This window comes from Felis catus, chromosome A1, assembly GCF_018350175.1.
Source record: "Felis catus isolate Fca126 chromosome A1, F.catus_Fca126_mat1.0, whole genome shotgun sequence".
Classification (NCBI taxonomy): Eukaryota; Metazoa; Chordata; class Mammalia; order Carnivora; family Felidae; genus Felis; species Felis catus.
This window is the reverse complement of record NC_058368.1, coordinates 106,681,561-106,707,528: the sequence shown is the minus strand read 5'-3', so window position 1 is coordinate 106,707,528 and position 25,968 is coordinate 106,681,561. Positions and strand designations below refer to the sequence as shown.

Sequence of the window (25,968 nt, the reverse complement as noted above, 5' to 3'; positions counted from 1 at the left end):
ATATGGAAATCATTTCAGTAGTTGTCTGGTTAAGTTAGAGATGTCTCTAAGAATAGAGATGATCTCTATGTCCTGCTCAAATAGATCATTCTTCTTTAGTTCTATAAATCTACTTGTAACAGTGAGTCCTAGACATACTCATAGGTTTACAATAAAATGTAATGTAATATATATTAATAATGTCACTTGCCTGCTTAAAATCTTGAAAGACCACATATTGCTCCCAGGTAAAGTCCTTACCATCGAACACACAAGGAAGTACCTTCATCATCCAGGTCCATGACTATCTTTCAAAGGTTGTATCTCCCATCCACACTGCAAACATTTGGCTTCAGCTCCCCCAGCTGATGCCTTCTCCTGCCTTTATACCCCTGCATGCATTGCTCCTTTTGCCTGAAACTTGTTCTTCTCTAACCATATGTACTAAAAACTTCACACGAGTTTTTCATTTTCACACATGATCTCGTTTAATTCTGACAACAGACCGGAGGTTTGGGTGTCACTATCCCCATTTCGTATACCGTAAATGAAGTTGCGGGAGAGAAAGTAAGTTTTCCAAAATCACACAGCTAGGAAGTGGTAGCATTAAGTTCGTGAACACAGGCAGAGACTCCAAAGTCCATTATCATAACCTGCACCCGCTGTTCCCCTTTTTCCCCAGAGATGTAAGTCTGTCATCTTGCTGTCATCTTTGCTGCTGCTTGATCTTTGCGGCTCAGCCCCCTGATATCAGAACCTAGTTTCTTGTGTACCGAGTGTGGCAGAGTTCCCATCATGCCTCAGTATAATTACTCACTTACCAGTCTGTCTAAAATAATACACTGGTTGCCTCTTGAAAATAAGAGCTGTGACATTTAGCTCTTTATCCCTGTGATGTGACTGGTCATGCTTATGTTGCAAATAAAGAAGCTATGGTGTAAAAGTGGAAAACACCAAGGATTTCCACAAAAAATTAAAAATAGAGATATCATATCTCATATGATCTCCTATGATCTCATATCTCATATCAGAGCAGTAATTCCACTGCTAGTTATTTACTCAAAAAAATGAAAAATTGAAAAGATATATCTACCCCTATGTTTAATGTAACATTACTTACAATATTTACAATAAGGAAGCAACACAAGTGTCCATCATAAAACGAATAAATAAAGAAGATGGGATATATATTCAATGGACTATCACTCAGCTATAAAAAAGAATGAAATCTTGCCATTCACAACATAGACGGACCTGGAGGGCATTATGCTAAGTTAAGTAAGTCAGACAGTGCAATACAAATACTATATGATTTCACATAAATGTGGAATCTTAAAAAAATAACAAAAACAAAAACAAAAAACCCCCAAAAAACCCCCACCATGAACAGATTCATAAGTACAGAGAATAAGCTGGTGGTTGCCAGAGGAAGGGGGGTGGGGTGATGGGTGTAACAGGAGAAGGGGATTAAGAGGTACACACTTCTTGTTTATAAAATACATGAGTCATAGGGATGAAAATTACAGCAAAGGGAGTACAGTCAATAATACTGTACTGGCTTTGCAGCGTGAGAGATGGTAACTCCACTTATTGTGGTGAGCACTGAATAATGTACAGGTTGCCAAATCACTATGTGGTACACTTGGAACTAGTATAACACTATAAGTCAACCACACTAAAATTAAAAAAAAAAAGTTTAAGGGAATGGAAAAAGAGTACCTAGCAGGAGTGAAAGTGAAGCTATGCCTTGAGCCCAGTGGGGCCTCTGGCTCTCAATCTCATGTGCCTTCTCTATATTATGTTTTCATAGAAGAACACAACAAAGTCATGCTAAAGTATGAAGTTTCCTGTTCAGAAAAGATATTCATGAAGTCAATACACAGCAACATACTATACCTAAGGCATTAAAAGGAGGAAGGGGAAACAGCGCAAAGATCAATGTGAATACACGGAAACTTTCTGATTCCATTGCACAAAGGCAAAGTCGAATTATACAAAGTTGAATCATGTGTTTAATATGTTAATACATCAGCCTGAAGTCATAAGGGAAGAGCTACAATTAGACATATTGGTATAAGTAAATGAAGGCTTTATTGCACACACTGCTAATTTTAAAACCATTTTCTCAATTCTGGACCTTTAAAAAGTCTGAAAGTAGGCATACTCAGTAGATCACCCAACCGATAGTTTGACACTCCGTGCCTGTAAGTGCTTGACCTAAATAGGTCAAATGATACAGAACAGTCATGCCTTAAAAAAAAAAAAAAAATAGAAACCTTATGAGCAATGTTTCTCAAACATGAACTGTGTATTTGTGCCTTATAAAACTATTAAAATTAAGAATTTTCTAGAAATCTTTTCTCTGTGGACCATAGCACACAAAGCTTTCTTTGTGTCATCCTGTACATGAGTAATTAGAACAGCTGGAGGTGACTACGATTTGAAAGTTGCACAGTGCAGATATTTAGTATAACCCATACAAGACAATTTCCTTAAATGGACTAAATCCAAGTTGTTGCTATCATTCCTCAACACAAGAGCCTTTCTTTGGCTTGTTCATAATGCTATGACTTCTGTTGAGCAGTTTTATCTCCTTTGTGCCTGTATTTCTTAGAAGAGAGAAGAAGGATGCGTTTCACTTAAATTGGCTCGATCATGTACAGCAAATAGTGCGGCCCAGAGGTAGGTGCACTTAGGCCCTTTTGAAGATGATTCCCATTCAGACTGATACCGTGAGCTTTCACGAGGGAAACAGAAGTCACACATTAATTTGAGATAAATATATTTAAACAGAAATATATTACAATTCTTTCTGAATCTGAACACCCCAAACGAGCAATGATATGAACATCCTATCACCTCTGCAAATGTTACTGACTGTCACAAGTCATATACCTAAACTAGCCTCAAATACCATAACCAATTTTAGATTTGGTATCTTGGCAGTAACCACACTCACACCTAATTTTAAATGTGCAAGTCAAGTTTTTATGTCTTTACACCAAAACTTCTTCAATAAATTCCTATTTCCTCAGATCCTAACTGGAAATATTTCTTGTATCAGTGAATAGTCACTGAGATGTCTGGATTAGATGTGTAAAAATTTTTCCTAGGGACACTTCTAATTATTTTTTGAAAGCTGGCTATGGCTTTCAGGTCTTCCTTACATAATAGAAATCATTCATTTTCCTTACCGTTCCTGCTAACACACAGACCTCTGCCAAAGGAAGTAAGAAAGCAGACAAAACAGTCAGCCCCATTTTATTTCTGTGAAGAACTGGCAGACAAACAAACAGAGACTAGGATTTGATGGCTGGAAATGTTTATGAGCTTCTGAAAAGTCCAGATTTAAGGTATTTTGATACTGAGAGCAAATTCGAAGAAATAAATCTTTACCCTTCCTCTTATTACACTGTTAATTTTAACCTCCAAATGATTTTTACTTGGGTCAAACAGAAAAAAAAAGAAAAAGAAAAAGAAGAAAGAAGTAAAAGAGGCATCTGGTCAAAGTAAAGAGATAGCTATGATGTTCTCAAAGAGGTGGACTAAAATAAGGCCATGAGCTCACAGTATTCAGTTTCAGAAGATCTCGAATTCTCTCGGTATCATTTCTGTGCCAATGAGGTGAATAGTATACTACAAGGAACACTTCACAATTCAAGAGAGATGCATGTTATGTATTAATCTCTGAATCCTTGTGAATTTCCATGTTTTGACATTAAAATGTAGTACTTTGTAGAAAACTAAAAGAGAAGTCTAAAATAGATACGTTTAATTGTTATTAACCGAAGAGACTCCACATTTTGAGCAAGTATAAAACCAGAAGAGTGATGGATGAACAGAGGGACAGACGGATGGACAGATGGAAGAAAAGGAAGAAAAACAATTTAGTGTATTCATCTCACATTGCATATTTGTTAAACCCCTTTCAGGAGAAGGCATTACCTGAAATGATACCACAGTAATGACTGTGAGGAGCTGACTTCTCTGTGACTTTTTCCTCCATGGACCTTTTCTGCCTATATACACGGTGTGGGTGACCCGTTATGGCCATTGTATCATTGAGTGGTTCAATAAATATGAAGTCCTCATTGAGCTGTATAAATCCCATCTGGAATATATAACATAAAAAGATATATAAGAAATACTATTTGAATAAATTACTTTCTAGGCTTTCCTACCCACACACACTCTATTTGCTTTCACATATGTGCATACATTCTTCTAGTGAAGCTATTTCAGCAACCCGACTAATAAGGTAACTGTCTTCCCATGTTATTACTTCATCTTTACATACTTTATTGTGCTAGCATAAACTTCATTTAGTTGGACTTAGCCTGTGTGGGTGGGAGGCTAGATGCCAGCAACAGATGCACAGTAAAAATTCTGGAATGTTAAAGGCTCACTTTGGGAGACCCATGGGGTCACTTACATGTAGGCATGTACAGAAGAGCAATACAGTTTTTAATTGCATGCACCACACTGTCCAACATTTCAATAATCACTATTTAATAAAGTAATTCATGTAACATGTCAAAGCAAATGCAGGGGACACAGCATTGAAAGTATCGTATAAAATATTCTTAAAGGCTTCTAAACATTTTTAAAACCTTTGAACAGTAAATTACAGAAAAAAAATGAATCATCACTTACATAAGCATGTTTCATTTCATATAATGCCATGTTTTTAAACTTAGCCAATTGTGGACAGAGGGCTAAAAACTGTAAAATACGTTATTATCAATAAAAAGAACTTACAGCAAGTAGGTATCCTTTTATTATATTGAAGCTAAGCCTAGTCATTTCTTTCCTTCCTTTTTTAGAACATAAATTTATATTATAACTAGGAAAATATTCCACACAGAACATATGACTTGACCTTTTCCATTTTTATTATTTTACTCTACTGTAATATATATTACTTGTATAAAATACATATAATACATATATTTGACCATTCTGTTAACTCTTTAGTAAACAGTTTTGACGAAATAATCCCTCGGAACCTGCATTGTTCACACCCAATCTGCTATCAAAGTTCTTAATTCTGTTTTGCATTGATTATATAAAAATCACATATAGTTCATTTCAATTTGATCCACTAGAACTAGCACAGTAATAATATACTTACTTCTTCAGATATAGTAATTCTTCTAAACTGAATACTAAGAAAAATTGAACCTACACTAAAAAAGTATCTTTTCTTTAAAAGCACAGAAGAGACTTTTTCTCTTGTTTTAATTATTAAAGTGTATTGCATCTTCCCTACCGGAAGACCAGGGGATTGCTAATATGCTATCTCATTTTATTCTATACCAAATTGATGTTACAAGACATCTTAAGAATAATTTAAAAATACTTCTCACTTTTTTACTGCATTTTTATAACACCAAGAAAAATCTCAAGTATTAGAATAATAGTTCCATCACCTCTATCTGTCCCCTTCTCTTTTTCTGTTTCTCCCTCTCCGTCTCTCCTTTACACACACACACACACACACACACACACACACACACACACACACACAAACAGGCTGGAGGTGGTGATAATGGGGAAAAGATTTACTGTGATGATTCTTGTAAAATATCAGGCACATATCATACACTTGGGGCATTTGTTATGTAATTTTAATATGACTTCCAATGAGTCCTTTTATTTTCCACACATGGTTTCATTGTCTCACATCTAAAACTAGGTTGAATTTTAAAGTAATTACAAGAAATCCAAACAAACTTTCCTCGGAACCTAATTTGATAAAAAAAAAAAAAGGACAATAACAAATATTTAAAACTTGAAACAATAATCACTAAAGATGTAGGAGTACATCTACACATGGATGGAGGATGGATCACGGTATATATTGATCCACACTGTGAAAACACAAAAATATCCTGCTCTCTTATCTCATATCAGTATGCTTCTGAGGTTCAGTCAGTACTGAAGGTCACTAATAAAACAGTGTGGCTGATGATTAAAACAGTAAGTATTATGATGCTCACTTAGAACATCTCAAGTAAACATGCTGAATTTCCCTAAATCATACATTTATAATCTGATATTCTTTCAAAAGGTTGTAAGTATTAGATTTAAAGCAATAAATCAAATAAATTTAATTGCATACTATCATAAAATTTAATGACTTGCAAAAATAGATTTTGGACTTAAGATTATTCGGATTCATAGTCTACTACTAGCTAAATGACTCTGTTAAAGGTACAGTGACTTTATCTATACAACAGCCCCATAGGGTCATCTGGAACATTCGCTTTTGAAAAGCCCATGCAATGCGCCTTTCATAGGATCTGAGACTGGGTAACCACTCAATAAATGTTCACCATAATTTTTATTTCATTAATTAGAATAACCAGAATAAATCAAAACATCCAAACATTTGACTGTGAACTGAAGACCTCAAGAGTCCAAGGAATCAAAATTGACTCACCTTTGTATCCCCATATTACCATGTTAAATATTTTCTAAAATAGAATTTTTTAACATGGGATTTGGAAACCTCTTCCTAACAGAATTATCTACTGTGTTAGAACTTTATCTCTAGACATTTTTAAAAATGAGAAGGCTACTTTGGAAAAGGAAAAAAAAAGCGTTGGAATAATTATAAATGGTGACTCACTCATTCAATACATATTTACTGTCTGACTACAGTGTGCCAGACTCAGTTCAGTCCAGGGAAGATTTAGCACCAAGTGCTTAGTGTTCTTTCTGCAGGGAAGGAATTTCTATCTGAGACGAGAATACTATCCTACAGCAAAGGGAATGCTCTAATGACTTACATTAAAGCAGAATTAAAGTCTTGAGGTTTTCTGTGTCACCACCAAAGCCTCACTTTCTCACTAACTGAACAGAAATGCATATCTACGCTGTGATTTTACAAGCCATGGGAGAACACGAATCTCTATTAACCTCTAGGCACCAGGGCCCCTGTGTTCGACAATCCACAACGATGCAGCAATCACCGTAGTGCAAGCATTGTCCTTTCGGTTTTAGGAGGAAAGAAAACAGTATGTGAACGAATATCACACAGCAAAACATCTAAGATGAATGCAAGCTTTATAAGCATTTTTCTCCCAGATTGCTCTTAGATTTTTCAAAATGATTTTCCCTATTCTGAGACACTTCACACAAAATTTGGAAATGAAATTAAGTTTAACAGGTGTCCCTTACCTTAGTTCTGTCATCATGTGCATATTCTCGTATGGTGGCATCTGTTCATCGAATTGTCATCGAATTGTCATCGAATGTTATCTTTCATTTCACAATTTATAAAGAATTTCAGTATTTTGCAAATTTACCATCACTTACATTAAATCAGTTACCGCTCATTTCTTTTCTTACTAGTTCTGACATTTTATTGTTCTCTTTAGATGCCTCTGTGCTTTATTAAATAAACAACCAATCATACTGATCTCCATGTAGATGCTTTGACATTGTCACTAAATTCTAATCACAACATGAAATTTGATTTGGTTCATGTGCCAAATACACTGTTGGTGAATTGCTTCAATTAACCAGTATAAATGTTTCATGTGTTCAAATTCAAGTTAATTACGGTCTATTAAATAGATCCCAAAACTCTAATGTAAGCATAACTTAAAAACAACTTAAAGGGGTACCTGGGTGGCTCAGTCAGTTGAGCATCAGACTCTTGATTTTGGCTGAGGTCATGATCCCAGGGTCATGGGATGGAGACCCATGGGGCTTCATGCTGAGCATGGACCCTGCTTAAGATTCTCTCTCCCTTCCCTCCTTGACGCAGGCACTTGTGCATACACACACACTCTCTTGCTTTAAAAGAAGAAGAAGAAGAAGAAGAAGAAGAAGAAGAAGAAGAAGGAGGAGGAGGAGGAGGAGGAGGAGGAGGAGGAGGAGGAGGAGGAGGAGGAGAAAGACTTAATAATTAGATAGCAACATTTTCTAGGTAATGTTTTCTAGGTAAGCTTTCAATGGACTGGCTTAAATTTGTATGAGGTTCATACTGCATTCTGTGAGTCTTTGATAATGTCCTATTTTAAAAAGTATAGAGTATATCATAAGAACTCAATAGCATAATTGTTAAAGGACATGAGGAATGTCATAATAATCATCATAATTTCAGGATATCGGAAGAGTCTTGAGTGATAGAAGAATCTGGATAAGATGAGGGCAAGGTTGCTCCCTAGGAGAGGAGATATTAGGAACAAAGAAAAAGAGGATGTGGAGTCTAGCTAACAGTTAAGGAGACGCCTGGCTTGTGCAGAGATGTGGGAAAATGTAGCCAAAAAACAAGAGGAACCCATATAACTGAAAACATCAAATGACAAATTTCTTAACAGGAAAGTCCGAGTCCTGAGGTTCTGAGGATGATTACTGTCTGACCATAGGTATAGTAGTGAATTAGTGAGATACTGAAAGAGGCACATGTTTTCTTTCTAAACAGCCGTTAGAGAAAATGCTGAAAAGACGTGGCATCATGATATGCTTGTAAAAACACTGCAGACAAACATCTGATGCTCTACATGACCTGAACTTTGGCTTTATTCCCTTAAGTATTTTCTTGTATGGCAATGGTATAGTATGTATCTTAGTAAGTAAATAAAGCATCATATAGTCCAGAGTGTAAGCATTTGGATTGATGTAAGTTGAAACTTTCTTCAAAAAATGTCATTTTCAATATTACTATGAATAGGAGTGATTTTTCATGCATTTGTGTACTCAACACACACACGCAAGTCTATGAAAATACAGTTATGACATCTTATCTATCCTATTGTCTTAAATACTACCCTTCTCTTCCTGACTCTATTCTTTTGATGTTTCCCCTTTACGCCCACAGGGGGAAACTGTAAATCCTTAATGAAGATATATAAGGTATAAAAGGTCATGATAAACTCTTGCCTACCTCTCCACCTTTATTTTTACTACTTAAACTTTATATATAACCATAACAAACACATTTTAACTGTGTGAACAAAGTACATTTTAACAGTTTTCATCGTACGTTTTAGTTGTATGCTCACAACTTGGTACAGTGCACATGCTGCTTTCTCTTTCCAGAAAGTCCTCTTGGTTGTTTCTTACAACCCAGCCAGTCCTGTCCTCTCTTCAAAGTAATCCTTGCCTCCCTGATCCACTTCTACACTGTACGTTTCCCATTGTTCCACTATTAAGTCCACTCTGGTTACGGTTTCCGTGTGTCTTTGATCGGACCACGAACTACTCTGGGGGAAGGCTTTGGGCATAGTGCTCGGCATCACAAGGCCTGATACACAGCAGGAGCTCAGGAATGTTGCCTTTAACTCAATATATTATTCCTTTTTGAGATTAAAAGAAAGCACATCCACTCACTGTTCTCAACAGCATCTACTCCACTGACTCCATCTGAGGGGAAGTCACTACTTGATTTCTCCCCTCTGGCATTCCCAATGTTGCCTTCCTTGGGAGCCCAAGTTCTATCTTTAGGAAAAGCTTTCATGTGACCACATTGTTAACATTATTCTGTTTTCTTTCCTTGCCAAAGAGCTTCAGAAAGCATCGTGAAACTACGAAGGTAGAAGGAAACTTAGAAATCATCCGGCCATCGCTGGAGTTTTAAAATCAAGAAAACCAAGACTGAGAGATGTTGCACAACGTGCAGAGAATCACACAGAGAGTTCATGTGAGTGTCAGGACTGGAATCTAACGCTCCCAATTTCCAACTTTGGTTTTGGTTTTAATACATCTTTCTAAATTTGCTTGCTACCTGCATTCTAGTTTCCCCCACTGAGCTCTGGAAATTGTTCTGAGGCCACCCACAATTTCCTGTCCTTTGTTCTCCTCTCTAAGGCATTTGACCCTTGACCATTTTTCTCCTCCACGAATATTACATTGCTGTAGCTCTTTTCTCTAGCAACTGTTTCTGTTTCCTTAAACAGGTCATGGTCCTCACTCCAAGGCAGGTCTTTGGTCAGCAACTGCTATCTTCATTTATCCCTCCCAAAGGTTTTAGAACACCCTCTACAGAGACAATACCCAAATCCCCAAACCTCTTCTCAGCCCAATGCTTCCATATGAGAGCCACGCCCCTCTTTGCTCACTTCTCACTATCTCTCTTGAGATGTCTGATGGTTCTCCCAAACCAGGGCCTGTCTCTGAGTTTGTATCTCTGTTCATGACTCCAACTTTTTTCTAGTTACCGAAGCTGAAAAAATTATCGAGTCCTTTCTCTTTTCTTTTCAAACTTCTTTTAAAATATGTATAAGAAAACAACAATAGAAGAAAGTAATACGCTTGTGTATCAGACATTGTATATGCTTGATTTCATCTAATCAAACAGCAAGCTTGTGACACATATGCCAGCCTCACCGGTTTTACTGAAAAAAGTGAGTTTCAAAAAGATTTATTGTGTCCCAAGGTCACAAATCAGTATGTGGTGAAGACAGGATTGAAACAAAAGACGGCCTTTGTGAGGCTATCTGAGGAAGCCTAGGCCCTGCCATATGACTATTATTCCAAACAACTCTCATCTTTAAAACATTTTGCACTGAGGATTTGACATCAAGCACAACACCTCACAATTGGGAGACGTCCAACATTTGATATCCATAGTGAGGCCAGGCCCCATCCTTTACAAAGCAGAAGACAGATTACTACATTAGGCTCTGAACTTTATCTTGAGCTGACTGTTTAATACGATGAGACATATAAGCTGCCGAGGGCACAGGGGCTTTCTGAGCGGGCTGAGGGTTCCACCTCCAGGCCTCCTTCAGTGCTATGTGCCCAATGACTCCCAGCACCCCCAAGGCAGATTCAGGGACAATATTTCAACATGTTAAGGTTTTAGTTTTTCTTTCCTTCTTTCTTTGTTTTACAACTCTCTTTTCTATTTTTGTTCCTCAAACGTCTCCTGATTATAAAACCAGAACTTTTAAATAGAACATTTAAAATATATAATAAAAAAAAGAAGATCATTGTCCCAAATCCCATCATACAGAATTACACAGGTATGTGTGTGTGTGTGTGTGTGTGTGTGTGTGTGTGTATTTCTAGTCTATTAACATACATACAGACACACAAGTATATATGTGGGCATGCACCTGTGTGTATGCATAGATGTGCCTCTACACATGCATACATGTGTTAAAGTTTTATTTTTCCATTTAAGAACAGCTTAATAGCTATTTTGTTTCTTAACGGCATTAAGCAATCTCTATAGTCCTGGCTTTTAACTGCTGAATAACAGTGTATCCTCTAAATATATCATAATTTTATTATCTATTCATTCATTTGACCCTCTATTCAAAAATTCTTATGAACATTGACTTTATTTAGCCAGAGGTCAGGGGGCAGCTGTGATCCAGGCTGGCAAGACTTGTCAACAACTTACATATACTCCAGGAAGGGATACAATTTGCTATTTACTCAACTGGGTCAAAGTAACACACACAATTGCTCTATCACTATTAATAAAATTTACATTGATAGTTTATACACTTATTTATGTCTGTTTTCTATTTCACACACACAAAAAAACAAGGTTCAAATATAGCCTGGAAGGATCCCCCCCAGATACCTAAGGGACAAAGCAGAAACTGAAAGTGACCATCTGGAGAAGATGAATTAGTCCTCTTCAAAGGGTAGATATGAGAGATCCAGAGAGACTGAGGAGCATCTCTGAAGAGGACAGCCTCCCCAAAACCCACAAATGTGGCCCAGGAGAGACAGGAAGTCACCATGTTACGCACTTGTCAAACATAATGCTCAGCACCACTATCCCATGACACAATTAAAATGCCATGACACCATCACCATACCATGACACCATTGGTCACCCAAACATACTCTGCTTTCCCTCCTCCCTTACGGTTACTGTCCTAGAGGAGCCAGAGGAAGCTCAGTGCACTGAGCAGGAGGAATGGAAGTCCTAGGTGGGGAAATAACAAGGACTCTTGACTTCACTCCCCCTTCTTCACTGCTTGTGATTAGCTCTAAGCAAGCCACCATGTGAAGGGCATGGGGCAGGGAGATTTTAACTTTAAATCAATTTAGATGGTTTAATGCTTTGAGTGTGGATATTTTAATTACCAGACTTTTTGTGACTAAATTTACCAAGTGACTTCTCACACCCTAAGAGTGAACAACACCAGAAAGAAGATGGGGCGGGGGGAAAGGGAGATCAACAACCAACCACCCCCACATTCATTATGATATCCTTAAGTCCCATTTGGTCAATGAGAAGTTAATTGTGTACAGTAGGAATTCAGGGGCCAAGTATTACAAGGGTTAGAGAGGGATGTGGAGAATGTCTTTGGGGTGAGGTGACATCTGAGCAGAGATCTAAATATGAGAGTTGGCCAGGCCAAGTTATAGGGGAGAAGATTCCAAGCAGAAGGAGAAACAAAGACCCTGAGATGGGACTGACATAGCATGTGTAAGGAAAAGCAAGGTGACTAGGGCTGGAGCAGAGAGATCCCCAGGAAAATGATGACTGGAAAGGAACTTGAGACATTCCACGGCAGTATCACTTATCTGATTCATATTCAAAAATAAACCCTGATGAAATCTTCCTGTGGTTTGTAGACTATCTATCTTTTCTGGGACACTGGTTACAGATTTTACTACGGGATGCTTCATGATGAACTTCTATGCTGAGTACTTTCAACAGTCGTATTTCATCTCCGGAATAATTACACAGAAATACATTTCACTCCCACAAATGAAAGAAAAATATGCATTCTCACCCACTTTATTGAAAACCATTGCCCTCCTCTAACTTTTTCCCATAGTTTGACAGAGATAGGGATTTTAAAAAAGTTTCAAAATGTTCCTTTTTTTATTTATTTCAATCCCAGTTAGTTAGCATATAGTGTAATAGTGGCATCAGGAGTAGAATTTAGTGATTCATCACTTACATATAACACCCAGTGCTCATTCCAACAAGTGCCTTTCTCAATGCTCATCACCCATTTCCTTTTTGACTCCATTACAGATAAAGAACATCATAAGTAAGATTATAAACAGAAGCTGTTCTACATTGAAGATGTGAAAAGTAGTAAAAATAGTACCACTTTTTTTGGTATAAATGGTATAAAGAGGAAAGTGAATGCTCCATCCTAACATTTAAGTGTCCGAAATGGGTAACTTATTGTTATTAGGATGGTTAGCTCAGTTCTCATTTTATAGTCTAATTTTTGCTTATATCAAGAAAAGCCATTAATTTGGTTTTCATATACTTTCCAATATTCATTCAGTTTAATGAATTTTAAATTAATCCCTTGGGATTTCTATGGATTCTTTAAGCATGCAAAAAAGGAAGTTGAGAAACAGTGAGCAAACTCAGTTTTAAATCTACTTCTAAGCTTATGTATCAGTCCGGCCAAAAGCTGTTATGTTCTACTGTATCTTCCTGATGATTATTTAGTATTTGTTGTAAATGTACCTATTGAACACCTGTCCCATGACAGTGTGCAAGGCACTGAAGATTCAAACTGAAAAGAGATTTAATCCCTGTCTTCATGGACCTCATCCATTAGGGGGAAAGACAGAAAAAATCAGGCATTCAGACAAATGTACTTAAGAAATTGAAACAGTGAAAAGTAGCATTGAAGAAACAAACACAGATCTAAGAGAAATAAAGCAGAGACTGAGCTGCTAGAGAGAGTGGCCCATTACGACCTTTCTAAGGAGCAGACGTTGGAGACAAGACACAGAGGAGCCAGCTGTGTGAAAAAGACTGTAAGCAAGAGAAGACTGGTGTATTTAAAGCAGCAGATGCCATCATACATGAAGACTATGACCCTGGAATACACATGAGAGGAGTCCAATAGATTGACTTGGTGTTTATAAAAGCGTATACTTTTTAACTGTTGTTTATAACAACATATGTTTGTGCTCCATGTTTATGTCACAGTAAAACATATTTTAAAAATGAAAACCAAAGGATAAATAATGTAACAGTATTACTTAGCAATAAAGAGGCAAGGAACGTACTAAAAGAATGTTGAAAGAGGTTGAAATGCTCAACACTTGCTGGGGAGGCCACTGCTGTAATTAAAGCAATAAATAATGGTGGCATTAGTGAAGTCTATCAGTGAGGAGGGCCTAGAGATGAGCCAAGCCACCATTAAAGAATCGACGGGGAGACTGAGGCAGTGGCAGGAGTCACAGACAAATAACGATAGCAACAAAAGCAGAACAGAGGGTTGGCAGGGCATAATTCATGGAGAGCTCTGAAGACTATGATAAGACATTTAGATTTTATTTGAAATGTAATTGGAAGCAAGTGACAGTGGATGGCATGTTTAGATAGAAATTTTTCAAGAAAGCCATTCCTGTTCTTTTTTTAGAAAACATATTATAAGAGGGCGCCTGGGTGACTCAGTCGGTTAAGCATCTGACTTTGGCTCAGGTCATGATCTTGCAGTCCGTGAGTTCGAGCCCCGTTCAAGCCTGCTTCCTATCTGTGCCTCCCCCTCTCTCTCTGCCCCTCCCTTGTTCTCATTCTGTCTCTCTCTCTCTAAAATAAATAAACAAAAAAAATTTAATTAAAAAAAAAAACAAATCATAGGGTGACAAGAGTAGAATCAGGAAGCCCAGTTAAAGTCAGCTATCACAATTAGTAGAATCAGGAAGACCAGTTAACATCAGCTATCACAGTTCAAGCACAAGCCTATGGTGACTAGAGCAAAAAAGCAACACACGGTGGCTGAACTAAGAATGTGCAGAAAAGTAAATACATTTGAGATGAATTTTAGATACTCATACAAACCAGAGGGCAACCACTCAAATGTGTTAATGGTTTAGATGCTGGGATATGGAGGGACAATAACACAGGGAATTAAGGATGACTTCAGAGTTTCTGGCTTAAGTACTCCAGAATGGGAGATACAGGTCTGTAATTGACATGTAAATGTAAGTACTGAGGCTAAAACAGATTTTAGGAGCAGAGATTTCAAGTTTCTGATGGGATCTTATTAGATGTGATACATCTGTGACACATCCAAGTAGAGAAATCAAGTAGACAGTTGGAGTATGGAGTTTAGTGCACAGTTTTGAGCTGGAGACATATGTCTGAGAGCTATCAACATAAAGATAATCTTTCAATCCATAGGGAGGAGTGATGTTACCCCGAAAGGGAGTATAGAGAAAGGGCAAAAGAGAGCCTAAAACCAAACCCAAAGGACCCTAACACTGGGAAACAGAGAAGGAATCAGCAAAGGAGACTGAAGAGGAAGGGCCAGTGAGCTTAGAAGAAAAGTAGAAGCTTGTCGATTTTTTGAAATAAGAATTAACCCTTTCTAGAAGTGGCTTCAAAAGAAAAAAGCCTGGGTGGTTCAGTGGGTTAAGGGTCCAACACAGTTGGTGAGTGACAGCTGACAGCTCAGAGCCTGGAGCTTGCTTCAGTTTCTGTGTCTCCTTCTCCCCATTCAGCTACCCCACTCATGCTCTCTCTCTCTCCCCAAAATAAATAAACATTAAAAAAAAGAAAGAAGACAGGAATAAGCTCTCGTTCAGTTCATTCCAAAGAAACTACTGCCCTAACCCACACTGCTCAGGTTGAAAATGTAGGAGTTCTACGCAAGATGGTCAAACACATGTGCTCATGTTTCTTTTAAATTCAACAGCAAAAACCGAGTGGAAAAACACTCCCCTGCCTACATCAGTCAGGGTTCCCCCAAAGCCTAACAACATGACTTTTGTTTTGTAGCAAATAAGAGAATTTTACATGTTTCATTTTGTTGAGTCATGAGGACAATTTGAGTTTGTTAACTAACTCTGCTTGCCCTACGGAGGTTTTTTGAAGCATGCGGCTCACCCTAGCACTTAAGGAGCTGGCACGTATAGTCAGTGGTACTCCTGGTTATTAAAGGGTTAGTCACTTGGTGATTGTGCAGACCTACTCACCATGGTGATGAGCCCTCACTTATCTCATGTGATTCCAGCCCAGTTATGCGCTTCAAGCGCGACCGAATGAGACCACTGAGGAAGCTGCACAGCTGTGATGTGGGGAAGCACTCATCACTGCCAGGTCTTACTGGTGACCTCACAATTAACGGAGACGTTGCCAACCTCCTACATACCCCCAGGGAGTGGATGCGAATTCAGTTTACCATGGAAACAAGATGAGTGGAGCAAACTACTCAAGGGCCCTTGCACTGGTGCTCACAGACATGGAAAATGTGCTGCAACTTCTCTTCCGGATTCAACTAAAGGTCAAATAAATAAAATAATGAATGTATTTGACATTTACTGAGTGCATACGATGCATCAGCTAATGTGCCAGATGAAGGAAATACAGCAGCGTACTGAACGTTTTCAAACAGACAGTCTTAAGTATCTTTGATAAGACACACAGTCTCCAAATTACAACGGTTCGATTTGGGATTATACAGCTTGACGATGGTGCAGAAGTAAGGAGCGTTCAGTAGAAACCATACCCCACCTTCTGAATGTGGATCTTTTCCTGGGCTGGCGACATGCATAGGACGCTCTCCAGTGAGTACAGACAGCACGAGGAGCCACAGGGGCCCGTCAGCCACGCCATCCCAAGGGTAAACAACCAACGTGCCTACAACCATTCTGCACCCACAGAACCATTCTGTTTTTCACTTTTAGTACACTATTTAATAAATCACATGAGAGAATCAACATAATATTACAAAATCCACTTTGTATTAGATTTTGTATTTTTATTTTATTTTATTATGTATGTATGTATGTATGTATGTATGTATGTATGCATTTTCCCAAGTGGAGGTGTTCTGAACATATTTAAGGTAGGCTAGCCTAAATGATGATGTTTGGGAGGTTAAGTGTACTAACCTTACATGAGCATTTTTGACTCATGACGTTTTCAATTTATGAAGGGTTTATCAGGACACAACCCCATCACACATCAAGTTGTCCTTCTGATTTTAAGTCATCTATCAGGACACAACCCCATCACACATCAAGTTGTCCTTCTGATTTTAAGTCATCCTTCTCATTTGCATGCACATCAGCAAAGTGTGTTATTATTTTTCCATTTAGGATCCACAGGAAAATCAAATATTCTCTCCCACTCCCATTTTGAATGGCATGAAGTAATATTTAAGAAATTAGGGGCGCCTGGGTGGCGCAGTCGGTTAAGCGTCCGACTTCAGCCAGGTCACGATCTCGCAGTCCGTGAGTTCGAGCCCCGCGTCAGGCTCTGGGCTGATGGCTTGGAGCCTGGAGCCTGTTTCCGATTCTGTGTCTCCCTCTCTCTCTGCCCCTCCCCCGTTCATGCTCTGTCTCTCTCTGTCCCAAAAATAAATTAAAAAAAAAAAAAAAAAGAAATTATATTGGTGTTTTACCCTCTCACAGGGAAAAATAAATCTTGTACCAAAAATGTTCTTCTTTACATGGCCTGTTTCTTACCCTCAAGATGCCCGAATGCCAATCTGGGACTCAGCAATGCTAAAAGAAAACATTTGAGTGTCTTTCCTCCCCACCTTTCCCTACCCACTCTTTAGTCCTATCAGTGAGAACACAGGCTCAAAAAGCTACTGTAATTATCAGGCTGACTTAAGAGAGGTCATACATCTATAGAGCTGAAAAGGTATGGTATGAAACAGGAAATCCAATGCACTCTGCATATACCCAGCCACATCAGGAAGATTATGTCCATGCATCACGTCTTAAAAAAGACATTTATAAACAAGAGCATATCCAAACCAGAAATCAGAGGTCATTTTGTTCCAAATTCCACCCACAGAAGAAATCATCCATCAACACCTTTGATAAATATTTAATATTCTGCTTATGCACTTCAGTCACTAACAGAGCAGTCACTGCTCTGAAGCAATCCAGGCCTCCAATGGACAGGAGTAAGTCTCAGAAATATTTTCATAAAAGGTTCAGAAATCATGAGTCCTGATTCTACACCTTAAGCATCTATCCCCTTTCAAATATATGACAAATACGCTCATGGCCTCTCTCTATGTGTCCAGTTACCATAATCATCTGTGATATGAAATCTGTCTTGATCTTCTCATTTTACTTGGAGGCTCTCTAGTTTACAAATGTCATTCTTATGTTTGATTTTCTATGACTTTTAAGTACGGAAGTGAATGTTCAATAAAAAATGACTAGCATATAGGATGAGTTGAAATAACAGACTAGAAGAAAAGTAACACATTAAGAACCTGCTACAGACTGGTTTAGGAAAACAAGAGGGGAGGCGTTTTTTATTTATTATTAATCATTCTTTACTATGAAATACCTCAAACTTTCAGAAATATATAGGATAATAGAGTGCCCAGGAATCCATTCCCAGTATTTAACAAATGTTAACACGTATGTACTACAGATAATTTTTTTAATATAACAATTTATTTTTGTTTAATGTTTATTTTTGAGACAGAGAGAGACAGAGAGAGAGAATGAGTCAGGGAGGGGCAGAGAGAGGGAGACCCAGAACCCGAAGCAGGCTCCAGGCTCTGAGCTGTCAGCACAGAGCCGACGTGGGGCTCAAACCCACAAACCGCAAGATCATGACCTGAGCCGAAGTCGGATGCTTAACCAACTGAGCCATCCAGGCTCCCCAAAATATAACAATTTCTTGATTCAGTTGAAATGGACCTACACACCTTCCCAAAACCAAATCCCTTCTCTTATTGCTAAGAGATAACTACTACACTGAAGATGTGTGTATCTTTTGCATTCCTGTTTTATTTTTTTAATGTTTATTTTTTTGAGAGAGGGAGAGAGTGAGTGGGGGGAAGGGCAGAGAAGGGAGACACAGAATCTGAAGTAGGCTCCAGGCTGTGAGCTATCAGCACAGAGCCCGACATGGGGCTCGAACCTATGAATCACGACATCATGACTTGAGCCAAAGTTGGACCCTTAACCGAATGAGCCACCCAGGCAACCCTGCATTCACATTTTAAATTTTCACTACCTCTATATGGTCTTTACAAGTACCACAATTAGCAAGCTTGGACCTATTTAAAAGGTTCACTCTGGTGGCTATACTGAGGATAGACTACAGATGGAGAAAGGCGACATGACATGATGAGAGGTTATTGGCAGCTCAAGTAGAAGGAAGGGCTTACAATGTTTGAATGTGCACTCTGAAAGAAAGAAAGGAATTCAGGACCACAATCTGATTTTTGGCCTTTGCCAAATGACCATCAATAGGATGAAAAATAATGTGAGGAGGGGCACCTGGGTGGCTCAGTCAGATAAACGTCCGAATTGGGCTCAGGTCATAATCTTGCAGTTTGTGGGTTCTAGACCAGCATCGGGCTCTGTGCTGACAGCTCAGAGCCCGGAGCCTGCTTTGCATTCTGTCTCCACCTCTCTCTGCCCCTTCCCTGCTCACACTCTGTCTCTCTCTTAAAAAATAAATAAAACACTAAAAAAAGATTTAAAAGAATAACGTGAGAAGAGCAGAGTTTGGTGTTGGAGTGGAAGAGATGATCACTTCAGTTTGAAGATGTTAAGTTTGATATTATCTACTAGACCTCATGTTGAAATATCAAGTACATAGCTGGACTTGGAGCTCAACAGAGAGGTCTAAATTAGAATTACCTATTTTGGAATCACTGGCATACAGTTGGCATTTAAGCTATGAGACTGGGTAAGATCCCGGATTAAGTGCACACAGACCAGAAAAGAAGACCCATGACTGAACACTAGGTCATATCTGTTAGGAAGATGAAGAGAAGAATGATGATCAATGAAGCGATCCAAGAAGAAACAGTCAGGGAGGTATAGGGTCCTGGATGGCAAGTGATAAAAACATGTATTGAGAGGGAGAGACAGCATGAGTGGCTATTTCCAATGCTGCTGAGGGCAAAGTAAGATAATGTTAATAAGCAAGTACTTAAAGATTCTTAGCACTTGCAAATTGTGAAGTAAAATTACTGAATAGGTTGAGGCAAAGACAGAATGACAATGTTTCCTAGAAATCTCTTTCTTGTTTGATATTAGTATTCTTTTTATTTTTTATTTTTTAAATGTTTATTTATTTTTGACAGAGAGAGAGGGAGAGAACAAGCAGAAGAGGGGCAGAGAGAGAGGATGACAGAGAATCTGAAGCAGGCTCCAGGCTATGAGCTGTCAGCACAGAGCCCGACACAGGGCTCAAACTCACCAACAGCGAGATCATGACCTGAGATGAAGTCAGACGCTCAACCAACTGAGCCACCCAGGCGCTCCTTGTTTTATATTAGTATTCTTAAGATACCTTCATTTAAATAGTTAGAAACCTACCTAAATATCCACATCCGAAATGATTAATGAATGAGTTACTTTTTAAAAATTACTGCACAATATCTCATTTAAAAGAAAACAAATGCTATCCAAAACTCTGAAAACTTTAAAATGCAAAACTTTTGGACTGAGAAAACATTTGGAATAAATATGACTGCATCAAAATGATTCTGTAAATGACAATCATAAAGACCCTAACATCTAAATGAGTAAATGGTATATATATTTTACACTGAAGACAAACAAAAAGAGAAAGAGGTATGGAACCATGGTTAGTAATTTTCAAAATTCCAACAAACAGGCATGAGTGCACTGTTACATGGCAGTCAAATGTAAAACTAGAGCATATCAAGGGCTGAGAGGTTACTGGAATAACAAGTACTCTGAAACAGCCCTGGTGGTAGATTAGTTGCTATGAACACTTGGGAGAGCAATTCTGCACTATCTCTCAAATGAAAATGTGCATACTCAGTGTCTTGGGAGTTTCACCAAAAAGAAATACCTGCACATGTGCAGAAGGGAGAGGTCAAGTTCAAGACTGGCAGTGGAAATTGCTTCTCATAGGGCTCCGTGCTGACAGCGTGGAGTCTGGAGCCTGCTTTAGATTCTCCCTCTCCCTCTGTTTCTCCCCCACTCATGCTCTGTTTGCCTCTCTCTCAAAAATAAATAAACATGAAAAATTTTTTTAAATTTTTAAGAAAAGTGGGGGCACCTGGGTGGCTCAGTCGGTTAAGCGTCCGACTTCGGCTCAGGTCATGATCTTGTGATTCGTGGGTTCAAGCCCTGGGTCAGGCTCTGTGCTGACAGCTCAGAGCCTGGAGCCTGCTTTGGATTGTGAGTCTCCCTCTCTCTCTGTTCCTTCCCTATTCATGCTCTCTCTCTCTCTCAAAAATAAATAAACATTAAAGAAAATTTTTAATGTTTTAAAAAAATTGCTTCTCATAATTAGACAACAACGTGCATGACCTCCATGTGAGTCAATCTAAAAGAATAAGATGGTTATAAAATACATGTTTTTAAAAGACAATCACAGCGGTTCAATGTTGACTCTGAATTCTGTCAGTAACCTGGGATGAAATGACACATCAGAATGCACGGATTTACTGGAAGGGTTATGGATTTTATCTCATTACCTACCGAGACCTCAATTCCATGTGGCCAGTACTTATTTTATCTTTCACAAACCAGAAATAAATTATTTAAAATAATTATTTTTATTTGGTAGACTCAACAGAGGAATTTGAGCACTTTCATTCAGCATACAAATTTGAGCACACACATTCAATTGTGTGCCTTTCACTCAGTATTACGAATTTATTCTTACCTTGTAAAGTACTTAGTACAGTCCCTAACAGGCTAGCCATGCACATTCTCTTTTCATTCCTGCTTCTTACACATTCTTCTGAAATTTTTGAAGGCCATATAGGAAATTGAAGGTTACCGGAAAACAAGCAAATCAACCCATCATCTCCGCGGGTGTGTACATTATAGTTACTTTGATCACTTGGCCATGGGAAGTCACTGTGTCATTTATTTGTACTTGAATGGGGAAGTGTCAGAGCCCTTTTGGAAATCAGATCCTAGAGGCCACTTTAGCACTAAAAATTTGAAAGGAATTTGGGGGGAAGAATGTTAGTGAGAAACTTCATTTAACTGCTCAATCAACCAACAGACATTTCCTGGAATGCAAGGGGTAGATGTATACGTTTTCTTTCAGATCTGTTTAAACAAATTGATAACAAATCGCACATGGGTATACTACTTCTTATGTTAACCTAACTTAATATTCCTCCTTTATTTAATTAATTAAAAAATATCTAATAGGTAACATTTTAAAAAGTCTAGATGACTATTCAATGCATTGACCAAAATATTTTCCATTCCTCATTTCCATCTCACTTAATAAACACATTTAAAGCCCTTACAGTGAGGCATTCAAGTAACTTACTGAATCTTAAAAAGTGAAGATACAGGGCGCCTGGGTAGCTCAGTCGATTACGCGCCCAACTTTGGCTCAGATTCTCAAAATCTCATGGTTCGTGAGTTTGAGCCCACATCGGGCTCACTGCTGTCAGCACAGAGCCCACTTTGGATCCTCTGTATCCCTCTCTCTGCTCTCTGCCCCTCCCCTACTTGCACTCTCCCTCTGTCTCAAAAATAAACATTAAAAAAAAAAGGTGACGATACAGAGGCACTGAGTGGTTATGTAAGGTCACACAGTAGGATTGTAATAGGGGGGCTTGGATTCAAACATGGCAGCCTGCCTCCTGAGTCCTTAATGTAAAGGAGCCAAGGAGCTCCATAAGCTACTGTGTTTGCTCTTGCATTCCATTGCAATTAGTAATGACTTAGGTTTTTTTTTCCCCTGCAAATTAAGTATTAGGCTTTCAAAACAATTACTGTTTTAGCTGCATGTGTAATTAACTTTTCCTAAATGGAGATTTTTGGTGTTTGGGATATTTTTTAAGTTGTAGCATATAAAATTGCTTTTTATTGTACATCAAACATTCATGTATTGACAATTTTATATAATTCAACCTATCTAGAACAAACCTTAATCGTAAAGGAAAAAGCAGAAGATGTGGACTGAAAGGCCAAACTCCGTATCTGCTCCATCAGATGGAACCTGTGTCAGCTTAAGCAAGTAATATAACTTCACTGGTTCTTATTTTTCTCATTGTTAGAGAAAAAGTACTGAGATCTGTTGATCATGGCTCCTGAGAAATTAACAATTTAACCTGTAAAAAATTCTCACCAGCTGCAATGTTCAAAACAAACACTATGAACTATTCTAAATAATAGTACCAGACCCCCCATCACAGAAGGTGGACGCTTCCAAGGCATCTGCATAACTCAAAATATGCTTCCTAGAAGATATGAAAACAGTCTCAGGGAATTATAACTGAACTGTTCATCCACCCAGAGCACTATGAGCCAATGGTCCTGAAAAAAATCTCATAAAAGATAAAATGGAAGCTTTGAGATCACTGAATTAAAAAAAAAAAAAAAGTAAAGCTTAAGTGCCTTGCAGTTCTGTTTGAAAACTGAAGCTGCCATACGCCAGTAGGTTTGGAAATGGGCTTCTTCACAGTGACTTCATTGAGCGTCCCACCACATGCTACTGAGATAAGATCACCTTGGTTACCAACAGGACCTTATAGACTAACACCTTTCCAGTCAGAGAGAGATGAACCCAAGGAACAGTACAGAAAAGAGAATTCAAGATGCAGTTTCCTCTCCTTTCTGCCACACCACCTTTTCTTTTTCTTCTGGTAATAAGTTTTCAGATGAGAAGACCCACCAATTGCTCTAATTAAGCATATAAATTGCACTTGACTTTTCATAATAGTCACTCAATACATGCTAGCCCTTAAGTGATAATGACATCAGAATTATTATCTACCGATTTGGGTAGTAAACCAAAACTATGAAATGAAGCTAAAGTCTCAATTGTAACATTAAGAGCCTGATCTTCACGGACTACTAAGGACTACTACGGAGGCTTTGTAACATTTTTTAATGTATTCTATACTCTGGATTAACTTCCTTCAACGCCACTCATTGATTTAAAGAACACTCATGCCAAACTTGGTTCACTTTTCAGCCTTAGTTGCTGGGCTGATGTCTGGCAGATAAAAATGGGTGTGAGTGTCTGTATAAAGCTTAGCCAGGACAAAGGCAACATTAAGAGTGAAATTGAAGCAACTCTCTTCTATCTTACAAATAACCATTTCCTGTCCATTAAATGAAAGGATATACATGAAAGCACTTCACCCAACTATAAATCTCTATAAAAAGTGAACTATTCCTGTGCTCTACCTTACAGAGTCTCAAGTACTTTATCTCTAGATAATTACGATTTTCAATTCAACATAAAAGCCTGGTATATTTCCTTTGCTAGGCCTGTTAAAAGGATCTCTAACAGAAAGTAAATAAAACCAGAGGCCTGAAAATCACACCACCCACACAATACAGAGTTACAACATTGCCTCATGCTTTCTTTTGGTCTTGCAATTTATCTGTGACTTATTATTTATTCAACTTATCCAACATGTAGACTTCAAATCCATATATGGGTATGAATCCCTTCAGGTTTGATTCAACAACTACCCAAAGAATACATATGAATTACAGTTTTAACTCAGTATATGTCAGAGTAAATTGCTTTAAAGAGATAAAGACACATGGTTTAATGAATTACACTCTTAATTAGTAAGAACGCAGACCACCCTTGCAGACAAACTGAGATTAATTATTTCAAACTGAATAAGTTCATCTAGAAAACGTCTGGAATTCAGTACAAGTACCAAGAGAAAGGATAAACGTATTTATTATTCCACATACATAAAAAGAAGAAAAATGCAAAACTTTAAAATTGTTATATTAGTTAATATATATGCTAATTGTATGATATATGTTTATATATCATTATACACACACACACACACACACACACACACACACACACACACATATATTATCCCTGAATAGAAATCTGTCCATTTACAACTGGATCAAGACACTAGGCAAGATGGTGAGCTGGATCTGTCCTATGTGATTATAAACTGTATATATATGTACATATATATATATACACAGTTACTATAAGACAGACTTTTAGTAAATTTAAAAGCAGACCTCATGGGCGCCTGGGTGGCGCAGTCTGTTAAGCATCCGACTTCAGCCAGGCCACGATCTCGCGGTCTGTGAGTTCGAGCCCCGCGTCGGGCTCTGGGCTGATGGCTCAGAGCCTGGAGCCTGTTTCCGATTCTGTGTCTCCCTCTCTCTCTGCCCCAACCCCGTTCATGCTATCTCTCTCTCTGTCCCAAAAATAAACGTTGAAAAAAAAAAATTTTAAATAAAAAAAAAAGCAGACCTCAAAGGCCATAAAATAGAAATACTTAATACTTACCTACTACAGAGTGAGTTTTTAAGCAATTTTATTTATAGAGCTTTAAAATGGTAAGACTAACTTTATTGTTGAAATACACTTTTATTTATATAATAAATAACATCGTATGTTGAAAAAGTACCATCTAGCTTTGTAAGTCCTGACTCAAATTTTTCTCTGCAGGTTGGCACGGCCCAACTATACCTCTGAAAAAAGAAAACGATCAAGCAGAGGTTGTATAGATATCTAAGAAAGAAGTTGTAGTTGCCTCAACTTTATTCTGATCAGTAATGACTATATGGGAAAGACTATCGCATTCAAGTTGCATGTGTAGTAAGCTAAATAATATTTGGACCCGACAGGGGTGAGCAAGACAATGCTAGAGGCAAAGGAGAAAAGAACTGATATCTTCTTCTCCTTCCTTGCTTCCTTTCCTCCCTCCTCCCTCCCTCCTTCCCTTTCTCTCTCTCTCTCTCTCTCTCTCTCTCTCTCTCTCACACACACACACACACACTCATTTATTGTAAATTGGCATTACATTTTGTGACCCTTCTAGACTCACTTTTTAGTTTGAGTAGGTATTGCACAGCTTCGTAGGATTTTCCACGTATGGGATCACATTGTCTACAAATAATGACAATTCTACCTTTTCCTGTTCTATGCACATGTCTTTAATTTTTTAGTTTATTTACTTTTGCTTATAGTACTGGTTAAGATCTCCAGTGCAATCTTAAAAACAAGCGGTCAAAATGGGCATTCCTGTGTTATTGCTGATAATATACAGTCTTCTACGTTTAAAAATAATGTCAAACATGGGTTTTGTTTTTTGGGGGTTCTTTTGTAGATGTGCATTAAATGCTTTTGGTAGGTACAATTTAGTCTTAGCTTGC

At 38.1% G+C, this 25,968-nt stretch overlaps 1 protein-coding gene across 5 annotated transcripts in view; it reads right to left on the bottom strand.

Annotated features, from left to right (window-relative positions):
* Positions 1 to 25,968, bottom strand: part of ADAMTS19 (ADAM metallopeptidase with thrombospondin type 1 motif 19) — a 241,930-nt gene that overhangs the window by 190,899 nt on the left and 25,063 nt on the right. For all 5 annotated transcript variants that reach the window (XM_023254781.2, XM_023254786.2, XM_045058633.1 and 2 more), the window contains exon 3: positions 3,925 to 4,090. In XM_023254781.2, coding sequence (XP_023110549.1) covers positions 3,925 to 4,090 — 166 coding nt within the window. The remainder of the gene's footprint in view (positions 1 to 3,924; positions 4,091 to 25,968) is intronic.